General features: G+C 41.7%; 3 protein-coding genes across 6 annotated transcripts; all 3 read right to left on the reverse strand.

Moving 5' to 3' along the window:
- Positions 1 to 1,938: 1,938 nt before the first annotated feature.
- tmed8 (transmembrane p24 trafficking protein 8) lies at positions 1,939 to 4,296 on the reverse strand. Its single transcript, XM_026152905.1, has 6 exons — positions 4,171 to 4,296; positions 3,647 to 3,763; positions 3,463 to 3,550; positions 3,256 to 3,349; positions 2,758 to 3,051; positions 1,939 to 2,647 (listed from the first exon to the last, which is right to left on the reverse strand). The coding sequence occupies exons 1-6, from the start codon at positions 4,272 to 4,274 to the stop codon at positions 2,430 to 2,432; spliced, it is 915 nt and encodes a 304-aa protein (XP_026008690.1). The 5' UTR covers positions 4,275 to 4,296; the 3' UTR covers positions 1,939 to 2,429.
- Positions 4,297 to 5,430: 1,134 nt separating this feature from the next.
- Positions 5,431 to 8,060, reverse strand: noxred1 (NADP-dependent oxidoreductase domain containing 1). 3 transcript variants are annotated; one of them, XM_026152395.1, is made up of 6 exons: positions 7,839 to 8,060; positions 7,525 to 7,709; positions 6,451 to 6,631; positions 6,208 to 6,362; positions 5,884 to 6,082; positions 5,431 to 5,796 (listed from the first exon to the last, which is right to left on the reverse strand). In XM_026152395.1, the coding sequence occupies exons 1-6, from the start codon at positions 7,949 to 7,951 to the stop codon at positions 5,661 to 5,663; spliced, it is 969 nt and encodes a 322-aa protein (XP_026008180.1). In that variant the 5' UTR covers positions 7,952 to 8,060; the 3' UTR covers positions 5,431 to 5,660. The 3 variants fall into 3 exon arrangements, with proteins under 3 accessions (XP_026008180.1, XP_026008181.1, XP_026008179.1); XM_026152396.1 differs by having other exon boundaries at positions 6,208 to 6,272; positions 7,794 to 8,060; XM_026152394.1 differs by having other exon boundaries at positions 7,794 to 8,060.
- A 390-nt stretch (positions 8,061 to 8,450) lies between these two features.
- Positions 8,451 to 25,913, reverse strand: atg2b (autophagy related 2B). 2 transcript variants are annotated; one of them, XM_026151594.1, is made up of 43 exons: positions 25,852 to 25,913; positions 24,803 to 25,209; positions 24,521 to 24,683; positions 24,230 to 24,382; positions 24,038 to 24,140; positions 23,695 to 23,857; positions 23,435 to 23,614; positions 23,220 to 23,316; positions 22,955 to 23,119; positions 22,677 to 22,828; positions 22,387 to 22,498; positions 21,934 to 22,177; positions 21,678 to 21,840; positions 21,435 to 21,527; positions 21,135 to 21,323; positions 20,663 to 20,936; positions 20,466 to 20,574; positions 20,189 to 20,390; positions 18,702 to 18,844; positions 18,322 to 18,479; positions 18,043 to 18,218; positions 17,505 to 17,655; positions 17,123 to 17,325; positions 14,729 to 14,809; positions 14,490 to 14,596; positions 14,308 to 14,400; positions 14,156 to 14,226; positions 13,999 to 14,075; positions 13,738 to 13,908; positions 13,524 to 13,656; positions 13,248 to 13,444; positions 12,885 to 13,111; positions 12,685 to 12,802; positions 12,404 to 12,595; positions 12,223 to 12,324; positions 12,059 to 12,137; positions 11,769 to 11,979; positions 11,613 to 11,682; positions 11,446 to 11,528; positions 11,224 to 11,345; positions 9,831 to 9,985; positions 9,570 to 9,719; positions 8,451 to 9,493 (listed from the first exon to the last, which is right to left on the reverse strand). In XM_026151594.1, exons 2-43 carry the CDS (start codon positions 24,962 to 24,964, stop codon positions 9,263 to 9,265), a joined length of 6,225 nt encoding a protein of 2,074 aa, XP_026007379.1. In that variant the 5' UTR covers positions 24,965 to 25,209; positions 25,852 to 25,913; the 3' UTR covers positions 8,451 to 9,262. The 2 variants fall into 2 exon arrangements, with proteins under 2 accessions (XP_026007379.1, XP_026007380.1); XM_026151595.1 differs by lacking the exon at positions 25,852 to 25,913 and adding an exon at positions 25,625 to 25,833.
- Positions 25,914 to 25,981: the final 68 nt, after the last annotated feature.

Genomic DNA, 25,981 nt, shown 5'->3' on the forward strand with positions numbered 1-25,981 from the left:
TGGCTGATATCTGAAATTTTCAAACAGTGAATGAACTTTTATTAAAAAGACTAATCGTGCACTGTGGTCGTAAAGGGATGGACATGGTCAGGAAAAATATTCAGGTAGGCTGTGGTGTTTTGATGGCGTGCACTTGGTACTTAGGGGGCCCAAAATAAGCCAACAAAATATAATCATGTCAGTTCTTGGGCTCTGTGGTGTTAATGCAGTGTGGTTGTGTCATATTACTTTATTATTCTGTCCACCCTCAGGAGCAACATTTCATCTAAGAGGCGACAATGCTAAAAACAGCTTCTATTAGAGTTCATCTCCACTTGCAGTCTGAAACCATGCACTCTGGTTCTTACTTAATGAGACCCAAGCTGATGTAGAGTTTGGAATAACAAGAGTAAATCGATATATTTATCTTCATCTTTATTCTGATTGTTTATATCACAAGAAATTAAGTGATAAAAATAAAGAAGAAATCAAATGACAAACTAAACAGGTGTAGGTTGATGCTACAGCTTATATAACACCTGCTCATGATGCCAGACCAAAAAATGACCGCATAAGGAAAATTAGATCCCAAACCTCCGATTTACATACAGAACCAAGACAAACCATAAAAAAGAAAGAAAAGGAGCATTTATCACAGTACTGAATAATTATGTTAGTCCTATGCAATTTTTTAAGCAGTCGAGTGTGCTGCAAATTTTTATTTAGTCAGTACAGTTCCAAAGGCCTCGAAACAGAAACTCAATGACTGTTCACATTTGTGCTAACCTTGGGTTTCTCAAAATAATATAACTTCATCTTCATTTGTATTTATTATCCCCTTTTTTTTTAAACAGCTTCTGGATGCCAGCTGACATTCGACCATCATATGCTTGTAGATAATGTGGATTATGTTAGAATCTAGTACATCTTTATATTTCCGTGAAGTTAATTGAATAAATAATGAATTTGATGATACTGAGAGTAGCTTTCCATAAATTATTGACCATTTTTCTTTTTAAAAAAAAGAAAAATCCAGTAAAGCCCAAGCAAGACTAGCTGCGTCGTAAGATTGTGTGAGGCCTTAAGGGAGAACTGAAAATAAAACCTGGTTTCATCAGCACCTCTGTGCAACTATTACATCAATCCCCTTATGTCACAATTTAATGGAAACACAAGGGGCCACCCTGAAGTGCTTTCTAATCCTGGATGTGCAGCGAGACTGTTATGAAATGACGGGGTCTCGGGTGAAATGCGCAGCTTTGGCTGGCCATTTTTTAATTTATTTTTTTCTCAAGCTGTCCAGTAATCGACCGTGATTCATGCTGGTTTTATCTAATCGCCTCAATTAACCACAAAGGAAATGAGACAATGGTCTGTTTATTGAGGAATTAGAAATTTCAGGATTTGATGCCATCAGCATAACTTACAGCGAGGGTTTAGTACAGTAACAGTATCAGTTGCTTTACAGTATGCTGTATACAACGTCAGCAGCCAGATCTGTGAAATCTTTGGAAGATGCACAAAGAGTGATTGAAATGAGGAAAGAAAGATAATCTTTTTTTTTTTTAAAAAGACCAAAAACAAAACAGTAACTTACTTCTTAGACTTGTGCACAAAAAATAATCTACCTCCAAACATAATGAAAGTGTGCAAGTCAAATGTAAATATTGATTTTTTTATTACATAAGGAGCTGCATGTGATAAGGGATGGCTTTTAATTGTGTCATAAAAAGCACAGTCTGATTACCACTTGCTTCAGTACATTCGACTTATATATATTTTTTAACCAACACACCACTGTGACAGCAGACATCGCCATACTCTGAATTTACATAATCTGAAATCTCACGTGATTAGGATCAATACAGAGAAGAAAAAAATAAGTTAGGTTGGTAACAAAGACAAAGCAATAAGAATAATAAGAAAAAAAAAAAAGGTGCACAAGCGCGCGCACACACACACACACACACACACGCACACACACACACGCACACACACACACGCACACAACAACAAAGCTTCTTTCTTTAGATCATAGCTGATTTAACACAGTTATACCCGTGCAGGTCTTCCCTGATCACTGCTACCATAGATCTGTTACAGGTGAAGACAATAGATATTTTATGATGGGCACTTGACCAAATAGCACGGTGCACACATGGGAAAAATGGCACATATGCAAGGCTTCTTCAAACACATGTTAGCAAGACACTGAAGCGTTTGAAATCTGTGGGATTACAAACTTAAATTCAACAAGAGACAACACAAGCAGACGGTGCTAAAAAATAGATATCCCTATATATATATATATATTTTTTTTTTTTTCTATTTTATTTTATTTTAGAATTTCAATTATGTCTCCCTCCCATCCCTCCCCCAACAAGTGTGGAATCAAAAATAGTTCATTGTTCTTCAGTAAATTGTACATTCATAAGCGATAAATGGGCATCTCAGGCACTATAATAAACCCTGTAGTAAAGTGTTTTATTTCGCCAAAGGGAGTAGGAGTTGTCAAACTTCAGGAGATAAGTGCCTTCACCTGGAAATTCGTGGCTCCCCCCCTGCACGGACAGGTGGCTGTCCTGGCGGTACACGGGGAGGATTTCAGACAAGTTAGAGTTGGTGTGAGTTTTGGAGCCCTTCTCGACGTCCCCGTTGCCGACGGGCCCTGCAGAAATCACATGATCCACAAAGTCAACACACCGAATCGTAACCCCAGTGGGGGGAAAACATATAAAAGTACAACTGCCATCGCAAAGAGGGGCGTCGGCGCCTGACCTTCAAGCTCCTCCTCTTCGTCCTCGTCATCGCTCGACTCGCTGATATGCACCGTGATGGACCGACTCGTCACGGGAGTCCAGTCAAAATAGATGCCGAAGCCAATGTCGTAGCCGTCTGTGGCAAACTCCCAGCACACTTTATTGGCTTCGGGCACGGTGGGCACGTGGACCGTCATGATGTCGCCTCGGTACACGGTCACCATGCTGTCCTTCTCTGTTCGGAGCTTCACCTTTAACTCCTTCACAGCAGCAGATGTCCAAGTTGTCGGGGGGTTCAGGGGCGGCATCTGGGCTGCCATCAGAAGGGACACGCGGCAGTGACTTTAACAAGATGTGACAGCAACTGCAACACTTTATCCAACTCATTTTAAGATGGCAAAATCTCAAGCAAATACTGTGCACGCACACTGCAATTAGCGGGACGTTTATGAACCCGCAGAGTCAGAATCACTGCTGAACAAAGCAGCTGTCACTATGGCACACTGCAGGTCCTCACCTTTCATCTCGGCGGAGAGCTGACAGCTCCCTGCACTGCTGTTCTCCTCGCCTCCTTCCCCCAGGGCCAGCTCAGCAGGGGCCTCTTCATTACCCTCAATATGCGCACACATCGGGGTTATTATTGTAAAGACTTAAATTGTTAGACTATGCCTCCCTATTTACTGCAACTTGTTTACAGCTCACCTAAGCACACAGTATTACCTACCTCAGAAAGACGTCCTGAATCCTCCTTGGTGTCATCCATACTGTCTTTGGACTGAGTAAAGCTCTCTGAAAGATTTGTATTCTGCAGCCTTAAGTAAAGAAAGAATAGAATTTTTAAACCAAGATAACATTCAGACCACCCATCTGCATAGCAGCTCCATTTAAAAGCCGCAGCAACAGGTTACCTGTCCGGTGGCGTGTTGTCGCACTGTTTGGCTGTTACTCCGGGGAAAGATGAGAAAGACAGTGATGAAAGCCGTGACTGGAGCTGTGATGTAGCCTCTAATCTGTCCAAGGCTGTGCTAAGAAGGCAAACACCTCAGTATGCGTGGCTGCAAAAAGATGAAACCCCGCCCCTCCCAACCACAGGGGAGGGAGACGGGTGAAGCTAGCCTCCTAAAGCAGGCTGTTTAAACTAAACAAGCTGCCGTTTCACATAATAAACCCCGTCAACCGCAGTATTGCCTTCTGATTTAACAGTTAAAGCAGTAGCGACGAGCTGTGTTTACATGTGCGTGGAACTCTAGCTTCATTAACCAGGCTAGCTGTTAGCTTATAGCTCACGCTAGCTAACCAGCGAGCAGTTAAAAGGACAGCCAAAAACTTATCTCACCACAACGTAGCGTCGAAAATATGATGTGATTTTAGTTTAATCAAGCTCAGGGCATGAGGAAAACCGCCTCCATATCCCTGCAATCATGTGAGGGACCTCTCCACAGTGCTGCCGCTGCTGCTTCTGCTGCTCAACACGAAAAAACAGACCCGGATTTTTTGACACTTCCGTCTTTTCTCGGAAAATCTGCGAATCTGCATCCTTACCAGGAGCCTACTGCAGCTCCTCTGAGGACATACGCCGCTGCTTAATATTTAAACCAGTCTAAAAGTATACGTCCCAAAGCCAAATCATAAACACAGATTATTTAACAAAATCTAACAACTATCTTTTTTTTCAGTTTTAAGTCTTTTTTCTCATGATACAGTACTCTGCAAAGGTCTTGAGGCACCCCCCCCCCCCCGCTTTTCTTATTCAATTGGGAAAATCTAGGAAAGAAATAGGAAATTTATTAAAACGTGTACATAAATGGAAAGACAACATGTAAGACAAAAGCAGAGTTTGTACAACTACAGCTCTCTTAGACAAGCTTTCCTGTTATTTCTTTAAGCAGTCTTTAAAGCTCTTCTCTAGATGTTGGCTGTATTTTTGTTCCATTCCCTGTCAAGATGATCCCACACTGTTTCAATATTGTTGAGGTCCAGGATCTGGGGAGGCGATCCATGACTGACAGTGTTCCCCTGTGCGTAGTATGCTCTTAATGCATTGGCAGTGCATGTGGGATCATCGTCATGCTGAAAAATGAAGCTTTTGGCAATCAAACCTAATGTTGTTGCATTAATTTCAACAAGATCCCCAACACCACTGGCTTAAATGCCAACCCAAACTATGACAGTGCCTCCGCCGTGTCTTGCAGATGGCTGTAGACACTCACTGTTGTACCTCACCCCTGATCTCCTCTGTATGTCACATCTGGATTCATTACTCCATCGGACCTGTCTTCAGTTCATTTGGTGTGTAATTTGGTATACTTCAGCTGTTTCTCCCCATTTTCCTTATTTAAGATAGGCTTCTTGACAGAAGTCTTTCCACTGAGATCTTTACTGACAAGGCTGCAGTGAACAGTAGATGAAGGTCCAGGTTTTTTGCAAGAGGCTGCCATCACCAAAGTAGCTACAGATACAACTTAAAATTGGTTCTTTCCCAAGTCGCCTGTGCTGTATAGAGACAACACTTGTTCATCCATGAGTGCATTTTTTGATGCTTTAATGTTTCATAGGTCAGTGTTAAGTGGCTTAATAGAGAAAATAAAAAAACATAGTAAGCTTGAGACTTTTGCACAGCACTGTAACTGTACTGCATAAAAGTATCTGAAGTAAACCTATCTACATTTCACAAACTTTAGTGAGTCCTTCATGTTATAAAATGATTTTCATTCAAAATTGAAAATGTAACACAGTAATACAAATTTTGAATTGGAAGCACACTGACCAGCCTCATTATTTAAGACAGGTCACAAAAAGCTAAACAGACTTTTATTTACTTTTTAATTTTTCGTATTGTTATGTATTCTTTCAAAATGAGACATGGTTCACAGAGACTGAGTTCACGTATCAGTGATTTTAATGCTGTGGCTGATCAGTGTGTCACTTTGCTGGTGTCTCCATCTGGGATTTATAAGCTGCAGAGAGGCACTGTTGCACAGATTTACTGCTTGATAGAAAGCGCAGCAGCGGGGTCTCCCTGATCTGGGCATCCATAAGTGAAATCCAGGGAAAAGGCCTTTTTGGAATAAAGTTGAAATATATAATTACTATTTAAATGAGATATATGACAGTTTAAAAAACAAACAAACACTGATCTACTCACTCATCTGAGAGAAGAGAAGATGCATAGGATGAATTGATGAAACTGTGTGCATTTAATTGCACAGTGTCTCCACATTTTTCTTTAAATATTGATTTAATTAAGAGGAGAGCCTCACTGGATCCCAGACTGGCAGAGGTGCAGATATTCAACAGGATATACAGCACCGCACACACCCAGTTCAGACCCAGAGAAATACCTCCTACATGTGGAATCAAAATGTACAAACTAAGAACAGAACTTGTAAAGAACTTGTTTAACTGAAGCTCATGCAAAATACTTTCTGTCACATATGAAACAAAATGAAAAGATGCTGAAGTGACATACCTTTCATTGTGAGAGGACACGATGCTTCTATCAGCAAAGGATCTGCTAAAGCTGAGGCCACATGACTGCAGGACAGCCAAACATCCACAGTGTCACAAGAGACAACGTCATACTTTGGCTTCAGGATGTAGTCGTGTCCAAGAAGCTTAGCTAATCTGAGACAGTAATTCAAAAGAAAGCGATTCATTGACCCAACCCCCCCAAGAAATGACCAGTCCTTTGTGTGTGTGAATATGGCTGTACCTGGTGACGGGAATGGCAGAGGTGAAACTGTACACGAGGCAGTGTTTTGCCAGATGAGAGCGGAGATCAACACAGACTTTTGGGATTTGAGAGGGCAGACAGCAAAGGAAAAGAACATCCGCCCATGCTGCCAGTCTGCGATTGTCAAAGAAACATTCAACTTCTGTATGGACAAATTCCACTGAAACACAGAACATACAACGATCTTAGCAAACACTTTTTTTCTTTTATCAGTACACACGGAAGTTTGGTCCAAGTGCAATTTAGTTAAACCAACACATGCTTAATGATTAACTCAAGAATACCATAGAGTCACGACAAGCAACCAATAACTATTCATAGTCTTAAAAGGGCATAACTGAAAAAACAAAACAACAACAACCTAGCTTAAATCTGCTCAAAAATGCATCTGGGTAGCTTAAAAATTTAAGAGTGAAGAGAGTCATTAAGGAAGCGTATGGAAACCCCTCAGATTACCCACTATCTGAAACAAGGAGCTTTAGCTTCTCATCCCTTAAGCCAGCCTTCTTCTGACTGGCTGCCCCTTGCAAACAGAAGGTTTGACCATATTAGTGGTATCCACTCTGAGCGATATCATGAGGAGCCAGCAGTAGGAAAGCTAGCATTTATAGCCACATGAACAGCGATCTTTCACCTCACATAGATTACTTCAACGAAAGAATCTAATTATTTGAAGCTTTGACCATGTCTAATATGAGCATCCACCACTGTAACGCTCTATAAACACAACAGAATAAAAAGGAAATAGGTCCACCACTTTAAGATTATGTGTCTCATGACATTTAAATCCTGTCACAAGAAATTATTATACTCATATTGTATACAGGATTTGTATTCTATTTTATTCGATTGTATATAGTATTTTATTTTTATTATATTCTATTGTGTACAGTATCTTATGGATATACTATTCCATTGTTTTTTCTATGCAACTTTGCACTGTCCACTGCTGTAACAAAACAAATTTCCCATGCGTGGGACTAATAAAGCTCATCTTAAATCCACTGCATCACAAGCATTTTTCTCAGATTTGGGCTTTTTGTGCGTGTGTACCTGCTAACTCTGGTCTCCTAGTGGAGATCTTAATATGTGAGGGTTTGATTTTGGTCTTTTCAAGAAGTGCTTGGCACAGCTGTTTTCCCAGATGGCCCATCCCAAGTATACCCACGCGGAGGTCGTCGTGCTCTCCTGGTGCCACTGGCTTTCTGATTTTCGCTGTGCGCCTTCTGATGGCACATCTATAATACAAATGAATGAAGCAGCTCAGACAGATTAAAATATACTCAAATGACTGCAAGACTATACGTGTGGGATGAGTTCACCTTAGCGAGTCAATGAGCTCACACACGAAAGCTGCGTGCGCGCACCCGCAAAATGTCAGTCCAGCCGAGCGCGCCCGGAGGTAAAGTAACTTCTTTTCGTCGTCAGCGAGCCCGCTCTCAAAACACAGAGTGCTCAGGTCGGCGACTATGTCCGCCATCACCAACACTCTTTGAGCACGCAGTTAAAATGTTAAACCCCTTAAAATAGTCCAAGTCTACGCTCTTAACACTTTTCAATAGAGATTTGGGAACCAGTTCTGTTGCCATGCCAACTTAGCGAGGTTAGGCTTTCAAAATAAAAATCACTTGACAGACGGACGTATAGTTTTCAGAATAAAATATATAAAGCAAACGTTGAAATATGATGCTAACACAACTCCTAAGGTTTACAAAAATGTCTAGAGTCTAAGTAAATAAACACCAACCAAGCACACTCCAGTGTTAACTTCACCGTTTTTATTTCTCCATCATGCTTTTAATACAAATTCATGAGTCACCTGTACATATATTTACAAGAAATAATACTCTTACCACATAACCAAAAAAGGAAGAAAAAAAATAAAAATCAAGACTTAGCAACACAATTGATCACATCAGACATCAATATATAAACATATAGCTTAATAATAATTAAAAAAAAAAACTAAACAAATGAGATTATCAGTACATTAAGACTTTAATTATGGATCTTGAGTAATTCACTTTATCAACAATTCAAAAATGTGATACACGAGACTGCAAGAATAAAGCAGTTTTTAAATTTAAACCGCAGCTTCCTTTTTTTAAACAGCAGCTTTTGTGAAAATTATGCAACACTAAAATTGTGAAACCTTAGAACAAGTCTGGATAATCGTCCCATCTCTCACTTGTTACGCTTCGACTCAGTTAAAAGTGCAGATTACAGAGCTTTACAAAGATGCAACACATTCAGTTTTTACATTTGTTCTCTCATATTTGCACGAAATGCTGCTCATTAGGAATATTTACAGTAAATAACAAGGCCCACATACAGTACATCTTATATAAATTAAGGGTCATTACACCTAGAATATTAGTGTTTGCTGACACAAAGTAGGATAAGAGAACGCAACCACACAATCTGTAAACAGCTGTTTGAAAATGAAGACCTATTCCTTCATTCTTAAGCCTTTACATTTTACATTTGTATGGTCTACCCTACAACATAGCATCATACACAATAACATTATAAGTGCTGCTCAAACTCACCCTTCTTCATCCATTTGATTACAAGCATACAGTTGAACAATGTTGATGACCATGAAGGCACTGTGAGGCATGTGATAAGCTGACACAAGCTAAAAATCACAGTAGCTCAAACTGCCACAGGATGAACACCATTTTATTTACACCGGCACTCACTGTCCACCTTTTGCCTTCTTCAAAAGCACACCTATTAAGCTGTAGCTGCTGCACAGTCATTGTTTCAGTTTTCCATAAGGCAATGACACTTACTCGTCGCCCTGCCTCCATTTTTGCGACTCCTCCTGACGTGCATCGGGGTGAATCTGGTTTCTCATCCCACCCAAGACATTTGAAGTCGCCTCAGTGGCCATAATGAGTGGCTTGACTACTGCAGGTGGAAGCTGGCGGAGAACTCCACCGACTGCCCCAGTCATACCTCGCTGCTCGTGCTCCCGGGTGGCTGTGTCGTAGATGGTTAGTGCAGTGTCTGTGATCCCCTGTGGGAACATTTTGCAGTCCTTAAAACATCTTTTCTTTCACAGAACTGAAGGTTTTCCTATTTGTTTTTTTTACCTCTTTCACCACAGTGTAGGCTTTGGCTACACCTTCTCTGAGGTCGACAGGCTGATGAGCCAGTCCATAATGGGAGATCCGTTTTACCCTCTTTGTGTCCCTCTCATCAGGCACTGGAGACACCATGTCATACGCTGTCTCAGCGGCTGCCTAAAAACAGAAAAAAAAAATTATAAAAGACAACAATTAATAGATTTTTCTACGTGCTTTACAGAAGGAAATGCATGCAAATATTTTATTAGCAGCAGTGGACCAGTTTACCTGAATAGTCCGCACCATCCTGTTTGTGAGCTCCAGGGCAGCCATAGCTGTAGAGGTTCCAAAGGAAGCCGTGCCGCGCTGAAATCCACGGACTATCCGGCCATCCTTCCTGTACTGTTCAATCGGGAGCCAGACCAAATCCCTGAGTCCGTGAACTGAATATGAAAGAAAAAAAAACAACATTGACAGAGGAGTAAAGCAACTGAAAGTCAAAAGCTGGACCTCAGCTCTCATATTGGAAATGACTTTCACAGCAGTTTCTGTTCCAGATTGTTTTTTATTAAAGAAAAAGAAAGTGATTAAGGCTGATTCTGAAATGTCAGCAACAATAAAGAAAATTTTGTCAAACAAGGAAATGTTGACTCAAGGAACTTTTCAGAAATTAGAAAGTTGTTGGGCCAAGCACCAGGCAACTCCTTTACAAGTCAATTAAAATGAGAGAACAACAAAAATCAGACTAGTTAACAAGTCTGGACGTAAGATAACAGACAGTTCACTGACAAGTTAAACAATGTCTGTACAAATACAATTTGGGAAAAATTGTGATTTTTTAAATCTTATTCTTTCATATTAGACAAAGTATAATAATAAAGTGTAATAAAGATGTGCTAAGGTTATAGGTGTCAGTGCTACAGTCCACAGCTAATCCATTCAGTTCAGTTCTACACTGTGTTAATAATTGCGCAACAGGAGCAATGCTTCGATTGCTAATGGGAGAGTGAGGCAATGTATAGGAAGTTAACATCCGAGCTTCAGCAGCTTGGAGACGCTTCTCTTTAGCTACAGCAGCAGCTTTCATTCGCGCATTTCCAGCAGTTTGAACCATTATTGATATCCAAGGTGTCAGATCAGAACTACAAAAATTTGGACCTGTGCATTCTTAAATTTCATTTATTGCTGGCATCTGCAATACAACTGATACACATCAGTTTATTCTGCTGCAAGTAGCTAACACGAGCACTGCTTAGCTTACATGTTAATGTTTATAGACCTGAGCAGATTATGGTTACACACTGCTCAGCTTATTCATCAGTGTGATCTTACAAGGCCTGCTAATAACTGTTTATTGTCTAGATAAGAACACTGCAAATCTACACTTGTTCACAGAGCTGTCACTTGTGTTCCTTTTCACTGTGCTTGTTTATATCCACTCACGGGAAAGAGTGTGTAATGTTGCTGAGGTATAACTGACAGTTGATGTGCACTGTACATTAACAAACATTTGCATAATTGGATTAAATAACTAGTATTTCATGTCTTGATTAACAAGAGAAGCAACATTTAATCATGTAGCACATCCCAACTGGCCAACAAGAACAAGGTACAGCAACAGCCCTGTTCTTACCAAATACAGTAAACCATCTGAGATTATCCCTTGAACTGTTACACTTACCCAGTTTTACCAGAGTATGAATAGGTGCCACACCACTCAGCAGTCCTTGAAGCTGGTTTGTCTTTATGTCATTTAACCACTCATTTATTGCATAGGAAAAGAGCTTATCCACACCTAATAATCTGAAACACAAACAAGTATTACTTTAATACGGATCACTGTGTGCGAATTATGTTTTTGCTAATTTATTGTCTCATGAGATAAATTTTGCGGTATACTTACCCCTGCCTGTAGCACAACTGCCTCAGTTTGAGCTCTGAACAATTCAGCTGTGTCAGCCCGAAAATGATCCCTGCAAATGTTCCCTGGAACGAGGTACTCATAAAAATCATTCATGAAGCACTCATAACATAACGTGGAGTTAATCAAGTCCTCTCTTAGACAGTTACCTGGTCCATAGACACGTGTTTCCCATGGTAGTCCAGGCGAATGGGAACCTCAGAAGTAAATCGAAACTCCCTGTTAAGATGACAAGGGGTTTCTGAACACAAACAAGCAGTTTGGAAAGTTAAACGGCTTAGTGGTCAATAAAAATAACCTCTAACCTAAAGAAGATGGGTTGGTCTGTGAAGGGAGAAGCAGAGGCTTCACTGTCATTTGCGTCTTCCCTGCCGGATGTAGAGAAACCGTTTTGGCTCAGTCGTCTCTGTGCAGGCACCGAGATGATTGGGGCTGGATCCTGGCTCCCACCAGCGTGCTTGGAGAAGCTGCAAGAGATCTCTGGGGCAGCCACTTTCTTTGTGGTAACACAAACCGCTAAAACAGACAAAACGTTAAAGATGCATGAGATAAAAGTAGGATTCATGATAATTATACAGTTTTGTGGCAATCTTACCTTCGTGAATAGGTGGTGAGAAAAACTCAACTTCAGCAGCAAGACTTGTAAAGAAGTCTCTCAAGAAGAGCAGTGCATCCTTCAAATAAAGAAGAAGCTATCACTTAAAAGATAATGCTCATTGTTTGCCAGGGTTAGAGAAATAATTTGTACCCAGCTCTCACCTGATCAATATTGAGGCGAAGAGGCATTAGAGTGACCCGTAAACAGCACTCTGGGGGAGCCTGGCCTGACTCAGGACACATGTGCATCGCCTTGACTGTCAACTAAGACAAAAAGCGCACACACATGGTTACGACAGGACAAAACTTACCACGATTACCACAAGTATGGTGCTTTCCTCACCATGTTAGAATGGGCTTTTCGGGGCATTTCCTTGCTAGAGTACAAGTAGAGAAACTTGTTCATCTGGGAGGCAGCTAGTCTGTCTCGAATCTCCAAGTCCTGCACAGAGAACACCTGCCGGGACACTGGCTGGTCCACTGCTGGACGCGACACCGCTGAGATCTGGGGGTACACCTCGTGCTGGAATCTCACCTGAAGAAGCAGTAAAAGAAAAGCTGAAGAAACCCCAAATGGCATTTCACAAAATAATGAACATGTATTTCTGCACAGCATAACTTTACCTTGCTGAGTTGAATCTCCATCAGGACATCAGGATTCCTTCCCTTTCCACCACCAACCCGCCCTGAAGCCTTCGCTTGTCTCACTGGAGTTTGAGATGGGGAGCTATGAGGTGTACATCTGCAAGACAGAGTAAAGACCAGAGTTAAGTAAATATGTCTTCCTTTTAACAAATGTAAAGAGAACCCAGTTTATGACTCACCCCCGGCTTCTAGCAGGAGAAACTATGGAGCTCACACTCCCAAAGTCTTTTCCACCATAAAGATGCCAGATGACAGAGATCTCCTTAATGAGGTAGCGAACCTCTGGGATGGGAAAGTTGGCTCCACGGCTGGAATCACTTCCATCCAGAGGCTGACTGAAGTGATCGTCTTTGACTTCTACTGGCTCCGAGGATAGCTGCTTCACCACCGGCTCCTGATCTCGATCCTGAACACACATTTTTCTTACAGTCAGGCATAAACAGGTTTTGCAAAAACAGTCGATCACTATGCTATGTAGCCTCTTCAAGTTAAGGCTACACAAAAATATGTAGCCTTAACTTGAAGAATGAGTATGTCCCAACCTCTCCTCTGGAGCTCGGAGTTTCCAATATACAAAAGTCGTCAGTCTCTTGGGCCAGATTAGGGGCTGGTGTGATGAGAGGAGAAGGAAGCATGGGGTACGGGGGGCTTAAATCTTGGCAATTCCCACTTTCATCTGGGAACAGGAACAGGTCTGAGCGAGGTGGTTCTTGGTCTTGAATCTGCTCCTCAGGTGTGCCTGCAGTGGTGTGAAATTCATAAAGTAAAGACTCCTCATGGGTGAAACACTTTTTTACCTCACTGAGCGAAGTATTTACCGTTCTGCTGCGGCCCTGGTACAGGCTGCCCATCAGTCTCTTCCATAGCGTCACTCATGAGATCCTGTAACATCTGCTGCTCAGTCTCAGCGAGGAGCGAAGTCTGAGATGGTGGTCGGCTAGAAGCCTCCATCTGTCCAAAAATACACTCAGAATAAACTTGTGCATATGGTAAAGTTTGACAATTATGCTTTAACTGAGTGACACTGCTGACCTTGCTTTTTTGTGCAGTGCTGCTGTGCTTGGTCTCTGGTTCAGCTGGGGGCAGCAAGTCTCCATAGCTGGCTACATACTGTATGAGGTTCATGAGGGCAGCACAGGAGTCCGAACAGGTTCTGATATGGATCACATCACTGGAGCAGCGCAGCTCGAATCTGGGCTCCGACTATCACCCAAGAGACAGCGAAAATAAGTGTTTGTACAAGTCTGTTTTGTCTGTTTTTTAAAAATGGGAATATGAATAATTAACACTTACCAATTTTCCATCTACTCCAGGTTTGACTGCTGTTATCCTCAGCTCTAAGGTTCCCATGTCTACCACTTGGACATAATCTGTGACAAAAAGAAAAAGTCAAAATTTGTCAAAGCTTCATGTAAAGTCGCATTCAACACCGTTTCTGAAGTCAACTTACCACGAGCTAGATTTACAGAGACAGCATTACTTTTATCTGAGAGGAACAGAGCAGCTTCGTCCAAAATGATCCTGGAAACAACATATTTTACTAAATAATGTAACCTCCACACATTTTTGTATTTCAGAAGAAATCCAGTTGCTTTTTCACACCTAAGTGTTGATGAGGAGTTGTCTAGAGAGACGCTACTGGAGATGCTGAATGTTTCCACAACCAGCAACGATCTGAGTGGCAAGTACAGGGGTCTGCAAAAAACAAAATAAAATCAAGCGTCACATAAGAACACACTCTGATAATAAAACCAGCCACCATTTAGTGTTTTGTTCTACTTCACCTGTAGTCCAGAGAGCAGCTCCATAGGTGCAAATGTAGTGTGGTGACAGACGTAGGAGGAGCGTAACCCAACACGGGTTCATCAGAAACATTCAGAAAGTCAACAATCTGTTGTAGACAAATCATCAGTAAGATTATGAATACCTGATGTTATTGCACATTTCTTCTGTGCTTTGTAAACACATCATATGAAGGTCAAATAAAGCTTATATGACAGCAGCCTAAGGCAGTTTGTTTTACCTGGTCATACCAGCCCAAGCTAGGAGGGACCACTCTGTGCTGGAGTGTAGCACCTCTCACCCCAACAGCAACCAGAAACTCCTGCATGACGGAAAATTAGAAAGGAGGGAAAAAAAAAAAAAAAAAAAAAAAAAAAAAGAGGACATCACAGCGAGCACATTACTTCTTAAATTACGTGGAATTTTTTTAATTTGCATACAAACATACAGTGGCTTGCAAAAGTATTGGGCCCCCATGAACTTTTCCACATTTTGTCACATTACAGCCACAAACATGAATCAATGTTATTGGAATTCCACGTGAAAACGTATTTGTATATTTTTATATATTTCATTTATTGTTTACTCTACTTAATTTGTAAAATATGTGTACACACACACACACACACACACACACACACACACACACACACACACACACACACACGTACGTAGAAAAGTATTTAGTATACACATCCAGAAATGCATATACTATTATATATTGTACATATATTTATTAGTTTCAGATGTAGCCATTCTTGTATTTTGCTTGTTTACATTATTGTATTTTGCACAACTCTGTTGCTTGTGAAGCTCGCACACAAGAATTTCACTCACATGTGCTGTACCAATGTACCTGCACATGTGATGTGACAATAAAAGTGATTTGATTTGAAAGACCAACACAAAGTGGTGCACACGTGAGAAGTGGAATGAAAATCACACATGATTCCAAACATGTTTTATAAATAAATAACTGCAGAGTGGGGTGTGTGTAATTATTCAGCCTCTGAGTCAATACTTTGTAGAACCACCTTTTGCTGCAGTTCCAGCTGCCAGTCTTTTAGGGTCTGTCTCTACCAGCTTTGCACATCTACAGACTGAAATCTTTCTGAAAACAGCTCCAGCTCAGTCAGATTAGATGCACAGCGTTTGTGAACAGCAGTTTTCAGATCTTGCCACAGATTCTTGATTGGATTTAGATCTGGACTTTGACTGGGCAGTTCTAACACATGGATATGTTTTGTTTTAAACCGTCCCATTGTTTCCTGGCTTTATGTTCAGGGTCGTTGTCCTGCTGGAAGGTGAACCTCCGCCCCAGTCTCAAGTCTTTTGCAGACTCCAAGAGGTTTTCTTCCAAGATTGCCCTGTATTTGGCTCCATCCATCTTCCCATCAACTCTGACCAGCTTCCCTGTCCCTGCTGAAGAGAAGCCCCCCCAGAGCATGATGCTGCCACCACCATATCTGACAGTGGGGATGGTGTGTTCAGAGTGATGTGCAGTGTTAATTTTCCGCCACACACAGCGTTTTGCATTTTGGTCTCATCTGACCAGAGCAGCTTCTTCCACATGTTTGCTGTGTCCCCCACATGGTTTATGGCAAACTGCAAACGGGACTTCTTATGGTTTTCTGTTAACAATGGCTTTCTTCTTGCCGCTCTTCCATAAAGGCCAACTTTGTGCAGTGCACGACTAATAGTTGTCCTATGGACAGATTCCCCCACCTGAGCTGTAGATCTCTGCAGCTCGTCCAGAGTCACCATGGGCCTCTTGGCTGCATTTCTGATCAGCGCTCTGCTTGTTCGGCCTGTGAGTTTAGGAGGACGACCTTGTCTTGGCAGGTTTACAGTTGTGCCATACTCCTTCCATTTCTGAATGATGGCTTGAACAGTGCTCCGTGGGATGTTCAGGGCTTGGGAAATCTTTTTGTATTTCTCAATAACTTTATCCCTGACCTGTCTGGTGTGTTCTTTGGACTTCATAGTGTTGTTGCTCCCAATATTCTCTTAGACAACCTCTGAGGCCGTCACAGAGCAGCTGTATTTGTACTGACATTACACACAGTAATCACTCTATTTAGTCATTAGCACTCATCAGGCAACGTCTATGGGCAACTGACTGCACTCAGACCAAAGGGGGCTGAATAATTACGCACACCCCACTTTGCAGTTATTTATTTGTAAAAAATTTTTAGAATCATGTCTGATTTTCGTTCCACTTTTCACATGTGCACCACTTTGTGTTGGTCTTGTGGCTGTAATGTGACAAAATGTGGAAAAGTTCAAGGGGGCCCAATACTTTTGCAAGCCACTGTATACACACAGCCACATAAGTGGACTTATTTAATAAGCAACACATAACAAAACAACATTTCTCTTCCACAGTAAGGGTTTAAAAATGTAATAACCACCAATAATGAAACATGGCGATTTCTCAATTTTGACTGGGAAGTAGATCCAAAACTCATGGACAATATGAGTGCAGAATAAAGCCTGCCAGCCTTTAAAAATAACTCAAACATAAGTACTTTATGTACAGAATGTGACACTTGAGTCTGTAGTGGACTTGCTGAAGTGGTTCACAACAAATCTGTGAAATACACACACAGTCCTCTAACTGTTTTGAGTATCTGACCTTGATGTTGCGTTCTGCATTCTGTGATGAGATTTTGACAGCGACAGAAACCATGCTGCGAGCTTCTAAACCGATACCCTCCGAAGGCGTTGACAATTTTTCTGAAGATGTTTCTGACTGGTAGATGGTTGGCTCTAGCCAATGAGGATGTGTCCTGCATGGCAATTTGATGTCTGAGACGGAAGTGCCTCCATCTATGAGTCCTGGGGATAATAACAGATTGAGTCATCAGTGAAAACGCATACAGTCGTACAGTTAGTACAGTTCTAGACCGTTACCTATACTTTTATATATTTTTAGGTCCCATTATCACCACATATCACTCATAACATCATAAGACTAAGACAATAGTGATATTACACACAAACAGGAAGCAGCTTACCTTGGTGATACATGCAGATGCTGCTGGTGTGAAAGCAGATGTAGTGCTGATCTTTAAAGCCTTCATACTGAGTGACGCTGAACAAAACTGCATTTTTCACCTCCAGCCAGAACTCGCCATGTTTGTTTTTCAGTGTGGTTTTATCCTCCTTCTGTAAAAACAACAAACTCAACTCCAATGTCCACATAACAAGCTATCCACAAATTTCATTGTTTTTTTGGTGCACTTTTTATTTTTTCCCCAGGCAGAACAAGGGTGACCACTAGAAGTGCAACACAGGGGAGATTAAGTCAGGTCAAGTCGCTGCAGATATTGAGGACTACCACAGCAGCAACCTGTCCATGCTGTCTTTAGTGAAAGACACAATGGGAGGGGCCCAGCTGGCTGGTTAGCAGCAACTGAACTTTTAAAGCTGGAGTGAGGGGACTGTCCACTTTTAAATCAGTGATGGATGTTGTCGATAAAATAAAACTGACGTCAAATATATTTGGCCAGCAAGCCAAAGTAAAGCCTGCGTGTGGAAAATACTGAAGGTTACCTTGGCATTAGCATGAAGACACATAAGGCCATGATTGACACTAAGATTGACAGAGAAAAGGCTCTGGGAGTTCTTGCTGTGGGCTTTGGGCTTCTTCTTCTTTCGAGATCTGAAGCCCAGGTCAGCGGCAGGCGAGTAATAGTGCATGTTCTCCTCCTCTGATCCACTGGTCTCCTCTGCAAAGACAACAAAACACCCATTTATGAGCAGATAAGTTGTAATTTAAACATGACATCATAAGTGACTAAAGAATTAGGTGAAAACACTGTTCTGTCGCACCCTCAGGACCAGTGGAGCGGAACTGGCTAAAGCTGTCCTTGGAGTAAGTGTTGATCAATTGACTGGCAACAGAGAGTCCAACTCCATATGGCATGTTCTCTACAGTCTCCACTGGTGATGGAGCAGTGGGCTCCCACAGCAGAAGGTCATTGTTTATCCTAAAATATTTAGAATATGGATAAGAATTATTAAATGCATAGAGAAGAATATGCAGCTGAAAAAGTTTTCCCCTGATATGACAGTAGCTGGTGAACCTCAGGTCCAGTAATAAGCAATGTTAACAGGCTGTTAAAGATGTGTGTTGTAGATAAATTAGTTAAATTAAAGATAAATAAATAAGAGGCAATGAAGTTGCTCTGGGTGAAAGCCAAGTGACCTACCTGTTGTGTAGTTTTTCATAAAATGCCTTGCTGGGGAGTGTTAGCTGCACATTAGGGAAACACAACTCAAGGATGAACCGGGAGTTATTCATCGTTTTTTCCTGGAACACCGTCATCTCACCGACATCACCAGGAATGACCATCTGGAATTACAAGATTATAATAGTAAATGTAAACACAACTCTGTCACCACCTGTTTTGTCAGCAGGTTAGGTACGCAAAGCAGAGCTATTGTACACCTTTGCATAAAGATGCACCTGCCACACATGTAAATATATTACCAAATATCCTCGCTTCCCAATGCAAATAAATCAACCTGTACATTTTGCTCCAGCTTTGGACCAATGCCATTAACAAAATAGCAACACCTTTCAATTGACAAAGAAAACTGGAAAAGTATTTAAAACAAAACACATGAAGGACTCTGGACATCAAATGTATCTTTCAATAGTATTTTTTCAGTGTATTAATGCCTACATCACTTACTGCCTTTGGAGAAGCAACTTTGTGGATTAGAAGTAAATGTAATGAAATACGTGCTTGACTGGTGAAGGTGATGAGAGTGACACAGTGAGACAGAATGGAGAAAAACAGCAAAAGATTTGCATGTAAAAGATGAGGGAGGGGGGCAAGAAGCACAGAAGGTACGCTACTGGAGCTTCAACAGTGAACATTCAAAACTTTAGCTGTGGGGGAAGGAGTGGTGATGCTGTGATTTCATATTACATGTAAGATGATCACTCGGAGAGAAAGTTAGGCAAGATATACACGTTTACTGTAGCTGTGTCATAAGAATAGATTTAAAGCAACAGATCTAAAACTCATAATTTAGCATTGCAATAACATGCACAGCAGCAAAACATCACTTTGAGCATCTTTCTTACAACTATAGTGATACAGACCTATAGTGATAGTTCAAATTAAACATTAGTAAATTATTCCAAAACTACCTTGTTGAACGTTATTCCCTGTTGCTCAAGTCTGGCAATTCTTTCAAGGAAACATCAAAAAGCAGCACATGCAAGTGTGTGTGTGTATGTATATATACATATATATCTGTGACTAATGACTGTGGAAACTCTGATACAATGTTCCACAATCTATGAATACACAATGGGTTTTCCCACTGGTTACAGCTCGTCTGATATAATTGAGTCTTTCCGGCATACACATGTGTCACAAGCTTTCAGTTTCCACATTACATTAAACTGAATCAGATTAGGAATGTCCTCCAGATAACATGTGTGTCAAACAAATATCTGGAGATATAAATCTTAAAGACAGATGTGAGCTGAGAAACTTTCAGCTTTCTGCAGAAGCGTCAGAAAGCAGCCGTTTAGTGTGAGGTTGTCTGGTAATTATTCACTGTAGTTTCCAGGTGCAGGGGCTACAATGCAGATTTGAGATGCTACAGTATGAACAGTTAAAATCAAAGAGACAGTCGTGTCAAGAATAGGTTAACTGGACATTGTTGACCCATAACCTACCTCTTCATTCTCATACATAACCCTACGTGAAGAAAAGGGTGATGGCTCTGGCTTCCCAAAGTCACATACATCCTTCAGTGAATGAGCAGCCCCTTCCTCCTCCTCCTCTTCTTCAAGAGAATGGTCCTCAGCCCCCTCATCTTCAGCTGTCACACGCTCAAGGATGGAGTGGACTGCAGTTGGGTTCATCTTGAGCACAACCCTGCCCAGAAAAATGTAGTATTACTGACACTGCTAAACAAAGAGATATGTATACTGGTTGGTTATGTGATCTTACCTTGGCCAATCAAATTTTACACTTTCAGATGTTGTCATGTCTCCATCCATCGTGTGTGACACTCTGAGGAACCGGGCAGCTGTTTGATCGTCCTCTTCCTGGAACCTCCCTGTGCAAACGGGTAAAAGTAAAAACAATTAAAGTCCAAGTCAACAGACAATTAAATCTTCAGAGGAGCTTTTGAAATCTTGACACACCAGTGAGTTCCTTAAAAGTGAGCTCCATTTTGGTTTGGTCAGGTGAATTGCCACCCATGAATTCGGTTTTCAATTCCAGCTCTTCCAGCTCCAAGTACAGCGTTTCTTTCTGTAGCGACTTCTTGAACCAAGGGCCCCTCTCTTGATCTGAACGCAGATCAGGGATGGGGAAGCGCACAGCAATGCCCAGCACTGGTGCATTAATTGTCAGTGACACATGACAGTTGGCAGGAGTATGGCTGTCATCAAGGAAAACCTCTGTAAAAGCCTTGTGCTGTGAAATTTATGAAGAAAGCCAAAGATGTAGATTAGATGACTTTCATATATGCCAAGTACAAAGAAATGTGAATTTTCTATGTACCGACTTACTGTTTGTTTTTTGTAGGAGAAAAGCAGTTTGTGCCTACACTAAAACCTCAATGTCAGAACATATACACAAAAAGCATAGGCTTACATGATGGACCACACTTACCAAGCTGACAGGTTTATTGTAAGATGTATACATGTGGGAGGCCATCGCCTCTGTGGTTGCTAGTTTCTGAGGCTGCAGTAGTGAGTTTAGGCGGTCTACAATACTGATGTCCAGCTCAGAGTGCACAGGACCCAGCTCCACCTGGATCTCAGCTTTCCTGGGAATGGTGCTGAGACGCACCTGGCCGCCCTGCACAGCGAGGCAAAGGGTTAGAAGTAGAGGCCAGACACTCATTGTGGAGGAACGGCATTTGATTGTTAGAGTGTTGTGGTTTCATATTGAGCTAACGGATGCAGTTACCTGAGGACCTCTGCGCTCAGCCTGTTTGTAAAGCAGGTGAAGGCAGGTGGTAAGCGGCGCATCAGCACTGGCTTTGGTGTCAAATGTCAGCAGCTGAGGTGTGAGAGAAAAACTAAAGTGAAACACTAATGTCAAGACAGCTGCACCTTTCAAGTGTTCTGTATAAATACATATACGCAGTGTTCAAACATCCAAAGCGTTATGCAGTGAGAGATGTACGAAGCTTAGGCTTGAAGGTCTCACCTCAGTATATTGAACTCCTTTTTGCGAGCCACCAATAACAGCCTCAGAGGTGAACAGACACTCTAGAAACTCCATCTGGTTCAGGGTAATGTCAGTGCTAAAAGTCCTTAAGTTGGATCCCTGCCAGTGATCATAGTTTAACTTCAGACCCTGGCCTACAAACCTGCAAACATAAGCCCAGGTGATTCAGGTGATCTGATTCATTCACATGCTCATTCCTTCAGAATACAGGAATTTGTTAAAATTAGAAGTGCACCTGAGGTGGTCATGAGGACAAGCCTGATTAAACACCACCCGAGACTGAAGGAAAGCGGCTGGCTCAAGCTGTCCTGGGCCCACCATGCTGAAGAAGTGTGCAGCCATGGGGCCAAGAGGACTGGGAGCAGCATGTGGTGGCGGCAGCGGGTCAATGTGGAGGACTGAGACAGCCAAACTGCCCAGTGTCAACCTCAGCACTAACTCTGGCCTTGACTCATCACTGTGGGTTTTGGACGAATGGGCTGAAACACAAACAGCAAATAATGTCCAGCTACAACCATGTACATGAACACAAAGGGGGAACTGATCTTGGGAATATTTCAGCATAAGTCTTTTGATTGAACATAACCTGTTCAACAACTGCTGAAACTGTTTGTTTCACACACTGGATAAACTGAGGGTGAGTGCATAATATATGTTTATGTATCTATTAATTTACTGTAGTGCTTACAAGTTTGCCTCAACAGTTTCTGAGGCAGGTGCGAATCCCGTGACTGGAGGGGAGTTTCACAAGTCTGCTTCTCTCTTTGTCGTGGTACGTCCATATATTCGTCCCACAGAGCCTACAAAACGCAGATGAAAATGAAACACTACTATTCAAAATATTTATTTGTATAACTCATTTTTCCTGTATGAGATCACTAACTACTGAGTTTCCAGACCATTCAGAGTCCTTAATCTCACCTGATTTAAACCATATTGAACGTTTCTGTAAGCATGATCACACAAATGAAGGCTTACTGTTGCATTTCCAGAGGGAGATTCTCCTGGTGAGGCAGAGTAGTTACTGGTGAGTGACAAGTCCAAATCAACAGTGGGTGGTTCACCCAGAGGAGGCAGGGATGACAAGCTATGAGACATGTCCATGTCAGCCATGGAGAAAAACACGTCGTCTACATTAGCAAAACAAAAAAGATAAAAACAAAAACAAAAAAACAGAAAAATATTCATCAGAAGAGCTAATCAATCACCAAAATCAAAGAAAATGTAGACATTACAGGATGGTGCTTCAACTCAACCTCGACTCGACACAGTTCTGGTTGTTTGGCTTTCAAAGAGGTCAGGATCTGCTCCTGGGACGGCAGTATCCTTCTTTAGGCACCGGTTCAGTTCCATATGGAGGCGATACTCATCCTCCTGCTGTATTGGGCGATTTTTCCTATCCTTAGTCCATTCCTGTGCACCTTAAATGAAGAGTTAGAAATACACTTACATTCACAATTTCTAAATAACCCCGTAAGACCCCATCTGGTCCCAAAGTTCTCGAAAGAGAGTGGTTCTCACCTCCACCAGAGAAGGCTCCAAATAAGTCCAAAAGAAGGTGAACTTGCCGTGGGGAAAGCAGAATAATCAGTGTATCGATCTGTCCAACAACATCCAGCTGAGAAGAAAAGTTGGCAAAATTTTGTGGATATTACCCCAAAAGTCTGATACTGGATAAACAACGTGGGAAATTGTTTTCCTCGTAAATCTTTGTGATTCAAAAATAGATAATTTACCTTTGCACCAGGCATCGCTAGGTTATTTTTGAGAGTGAGGGACAACTCAATTTTGCCACAGAGGCTGCCAACCTGCACAGGTTCAAAAGGCGCTGAAGAGGATACAGGCTCTGTGAACTGGGGATGCGGCTCGCATATTATTTTTGGATTCCAGCTAGGTGAGAGTTTTGGCTCAGTTTCCTGCAAAATACAGAAAGACTTGATTAAAAAGGCCACATGCATATATACAAGTCTTACAATGTGAAAGTTGCTACACTAACCGATGGAGTAGGTGACGATTTACAAGCAGCGCGAGACGCATCAGAGAACTCGTCCCAGAATACAGTAATTCCCTCCATCTGCACGTTTTTATGTGCAAACGTGGTTGGCTGATGCACATTGACACTTGAACTCTCCTCACCTGTTTCATCGCAGTACACAATCCTGAAGAGAGACGGTATTTGTCAGGGGAGATCAAGTATTAAAATACAAACTTCTCACTAAACATCAGCACCAGTACCTCCCCATGCTCAATGTGTTCAAATCTTTGACCATATATACACCAATTTGAAGTATATTATCTTATTGTGGAAACTGAGGTGCCACTGACTGTCAAAAACTTACTTTTTGATTCGAATCTCAAGAGCGATTCCAGTTTTAGAATTTTCTGGAATGTGTTCGACTCTAAAAACACTGTCCAAAAATGTCACTTTGACTCTTCGCAGAACTGTGAGAGAAGAAATTTAAAAGACATTGCTTTACACAGTATTTGTGAAGTAAACCTGCTGAATGCCAAAAAACACAGAAGCAATTTACCTGTTTCTATCGTCTCTGCAAACTTCTCCAGTCCTTCAAATGGCTGGAAGCTCTCTCCCATATCATCGGTTAGTTTCTGGCTCAGGCATTCTTTAGCAAGCTGCATGCTGCTTGTCATGAAACTGGACCAGTACATGGGTTCAACGCCAGATGCTGGAAGTATAACCAGCAGTGATTACCTTACTTGTCTACTCATATGTATAAAATAAAACTGTTTACTTTTACTAATTTTAAGCTTTTTCTCAGGTGTTGTAGAGGGACAAATATATATATATATATATATATCCTTACCCACTCTTGGTCTTGGTCTGAGAACCATCTCCAAACCCTTGATTTCTAGGGCACAGTTCTCCTGCAGCAGTGCTGCCCAAGGGACTGTCAGAGAGATGGTCTGGATGAACCCTGTGATTACCTCAAAAGGAGCATCTGCAGTCTCCAGTAGCTCATTGAGTGACTGAGGAACAAAATTTTTAATTTTTTAAAAAAAAAATAAAACATTAGAGGACCTCTTAGTTTATTTAACTGATAATTTAATCTGGCGTATTTTCAGCAACACACATGCACTACACATACCCATGTATCCAGTGGAACCTGTGCAAGAGACCCAGTGCCTTGATAAAGGTCTAGACTGAGTTGATCCAGACTAAGCTTCTCCTGCAGAAAGTTGCCCAGGTACCGATGCAGGAGGTACCTGCAGGCCCGCTTTTTAATGGACTCAGAAAAAGGCCAAGGCATCTTAACTTCAGCAGGTGAACAACACACAGGTAGTGTAAGGCGCCCTGATGCTCTGCACGTGCAATCCTACAGCTGCTTCAACAGCTACAAATTAGTCAGTGACGTTACAGCTGTGTCATCCCGTTGACCCGTCGAGAAAGCGTGACCTCAAACATCCTTCATCACCCCCAATCTGGTACACTTGGGAGGATGTGATGACACTCGGAGATGTGTATGGGGATTGGTCCGACTCCAGTTTGCTACGCCTGCAGGAAAAACATGCAAATGGTGCCACCCCCCTGTGTAATTTGACACTTGACACAACAAGTGACTTAACATAAAATACTCGAAAACAGCAAGTTAAATTAATGCTAATGCTTTAGTTTAAGGTAGTTTTAAATTGCTTGCTAGCAGCAATGAGCGTTGTAATGTAGTGCAATCTAGACTGTCGATTTTTTTTTTTTTTGTTTAAGCGTACGCTGACCCCGTTTAAAGCCGGTGCAGGCCTTGGAAATACCTGTCAGCATGTCACAAACTTGATGGCACACATTTACCCATGGCTATATTAACCTACACAAAGCTGTCACGCAACGGCAGGAACTGCGCTTTTATTGTCGGCAAGACAAAGGCAAGTCATTGAGCTAACTAGCCGGCTAGCAAATATGACGTTAGCTAGCTTACCACCTCTGTGGGAAGAGTGAGGCAGCATTAGCATTGCCGGCTAACGTCAAGCTTGGCATTTAGCATGGGTGCTAACCCTAAAACCCAACACTAACTAAAGATATCTACCCTCACACGTCAGATGCAAACTGACCAAAGCGCTGCTTAAATACACACTGATTCTATAAGCAGTCACGCGTGGGATAATTAAAAAAAAATTGAGGATATTAGTAGAGCTGTTAAGTTACCTTCTGACTGAGTTGTTTACAAACACTTTCATGACTCCGCACCAACTACACGCTCCGGGGTGGGATTAGGCAGTGATGTCATAACATGGCGGAGCTGTGTAGTCCACCGGGCACTTAGTGGGCCAAGGTT

This window comes from Astatotilapia calliptera, chromosome 19 (assembly GCF_900246225.1).
Source record: "Astatotilapia calliptera chromosome 19, fAstCal1.2, whole genome shotgun sequence".
NCBI classification, from domain to species: domain Eukaryota; kingdom Metazoa; phylum Chordata; class Actinopteri; order Cichliformes; family Cichlidae; genus Astatotilapia; species Astatotilapia calliptera.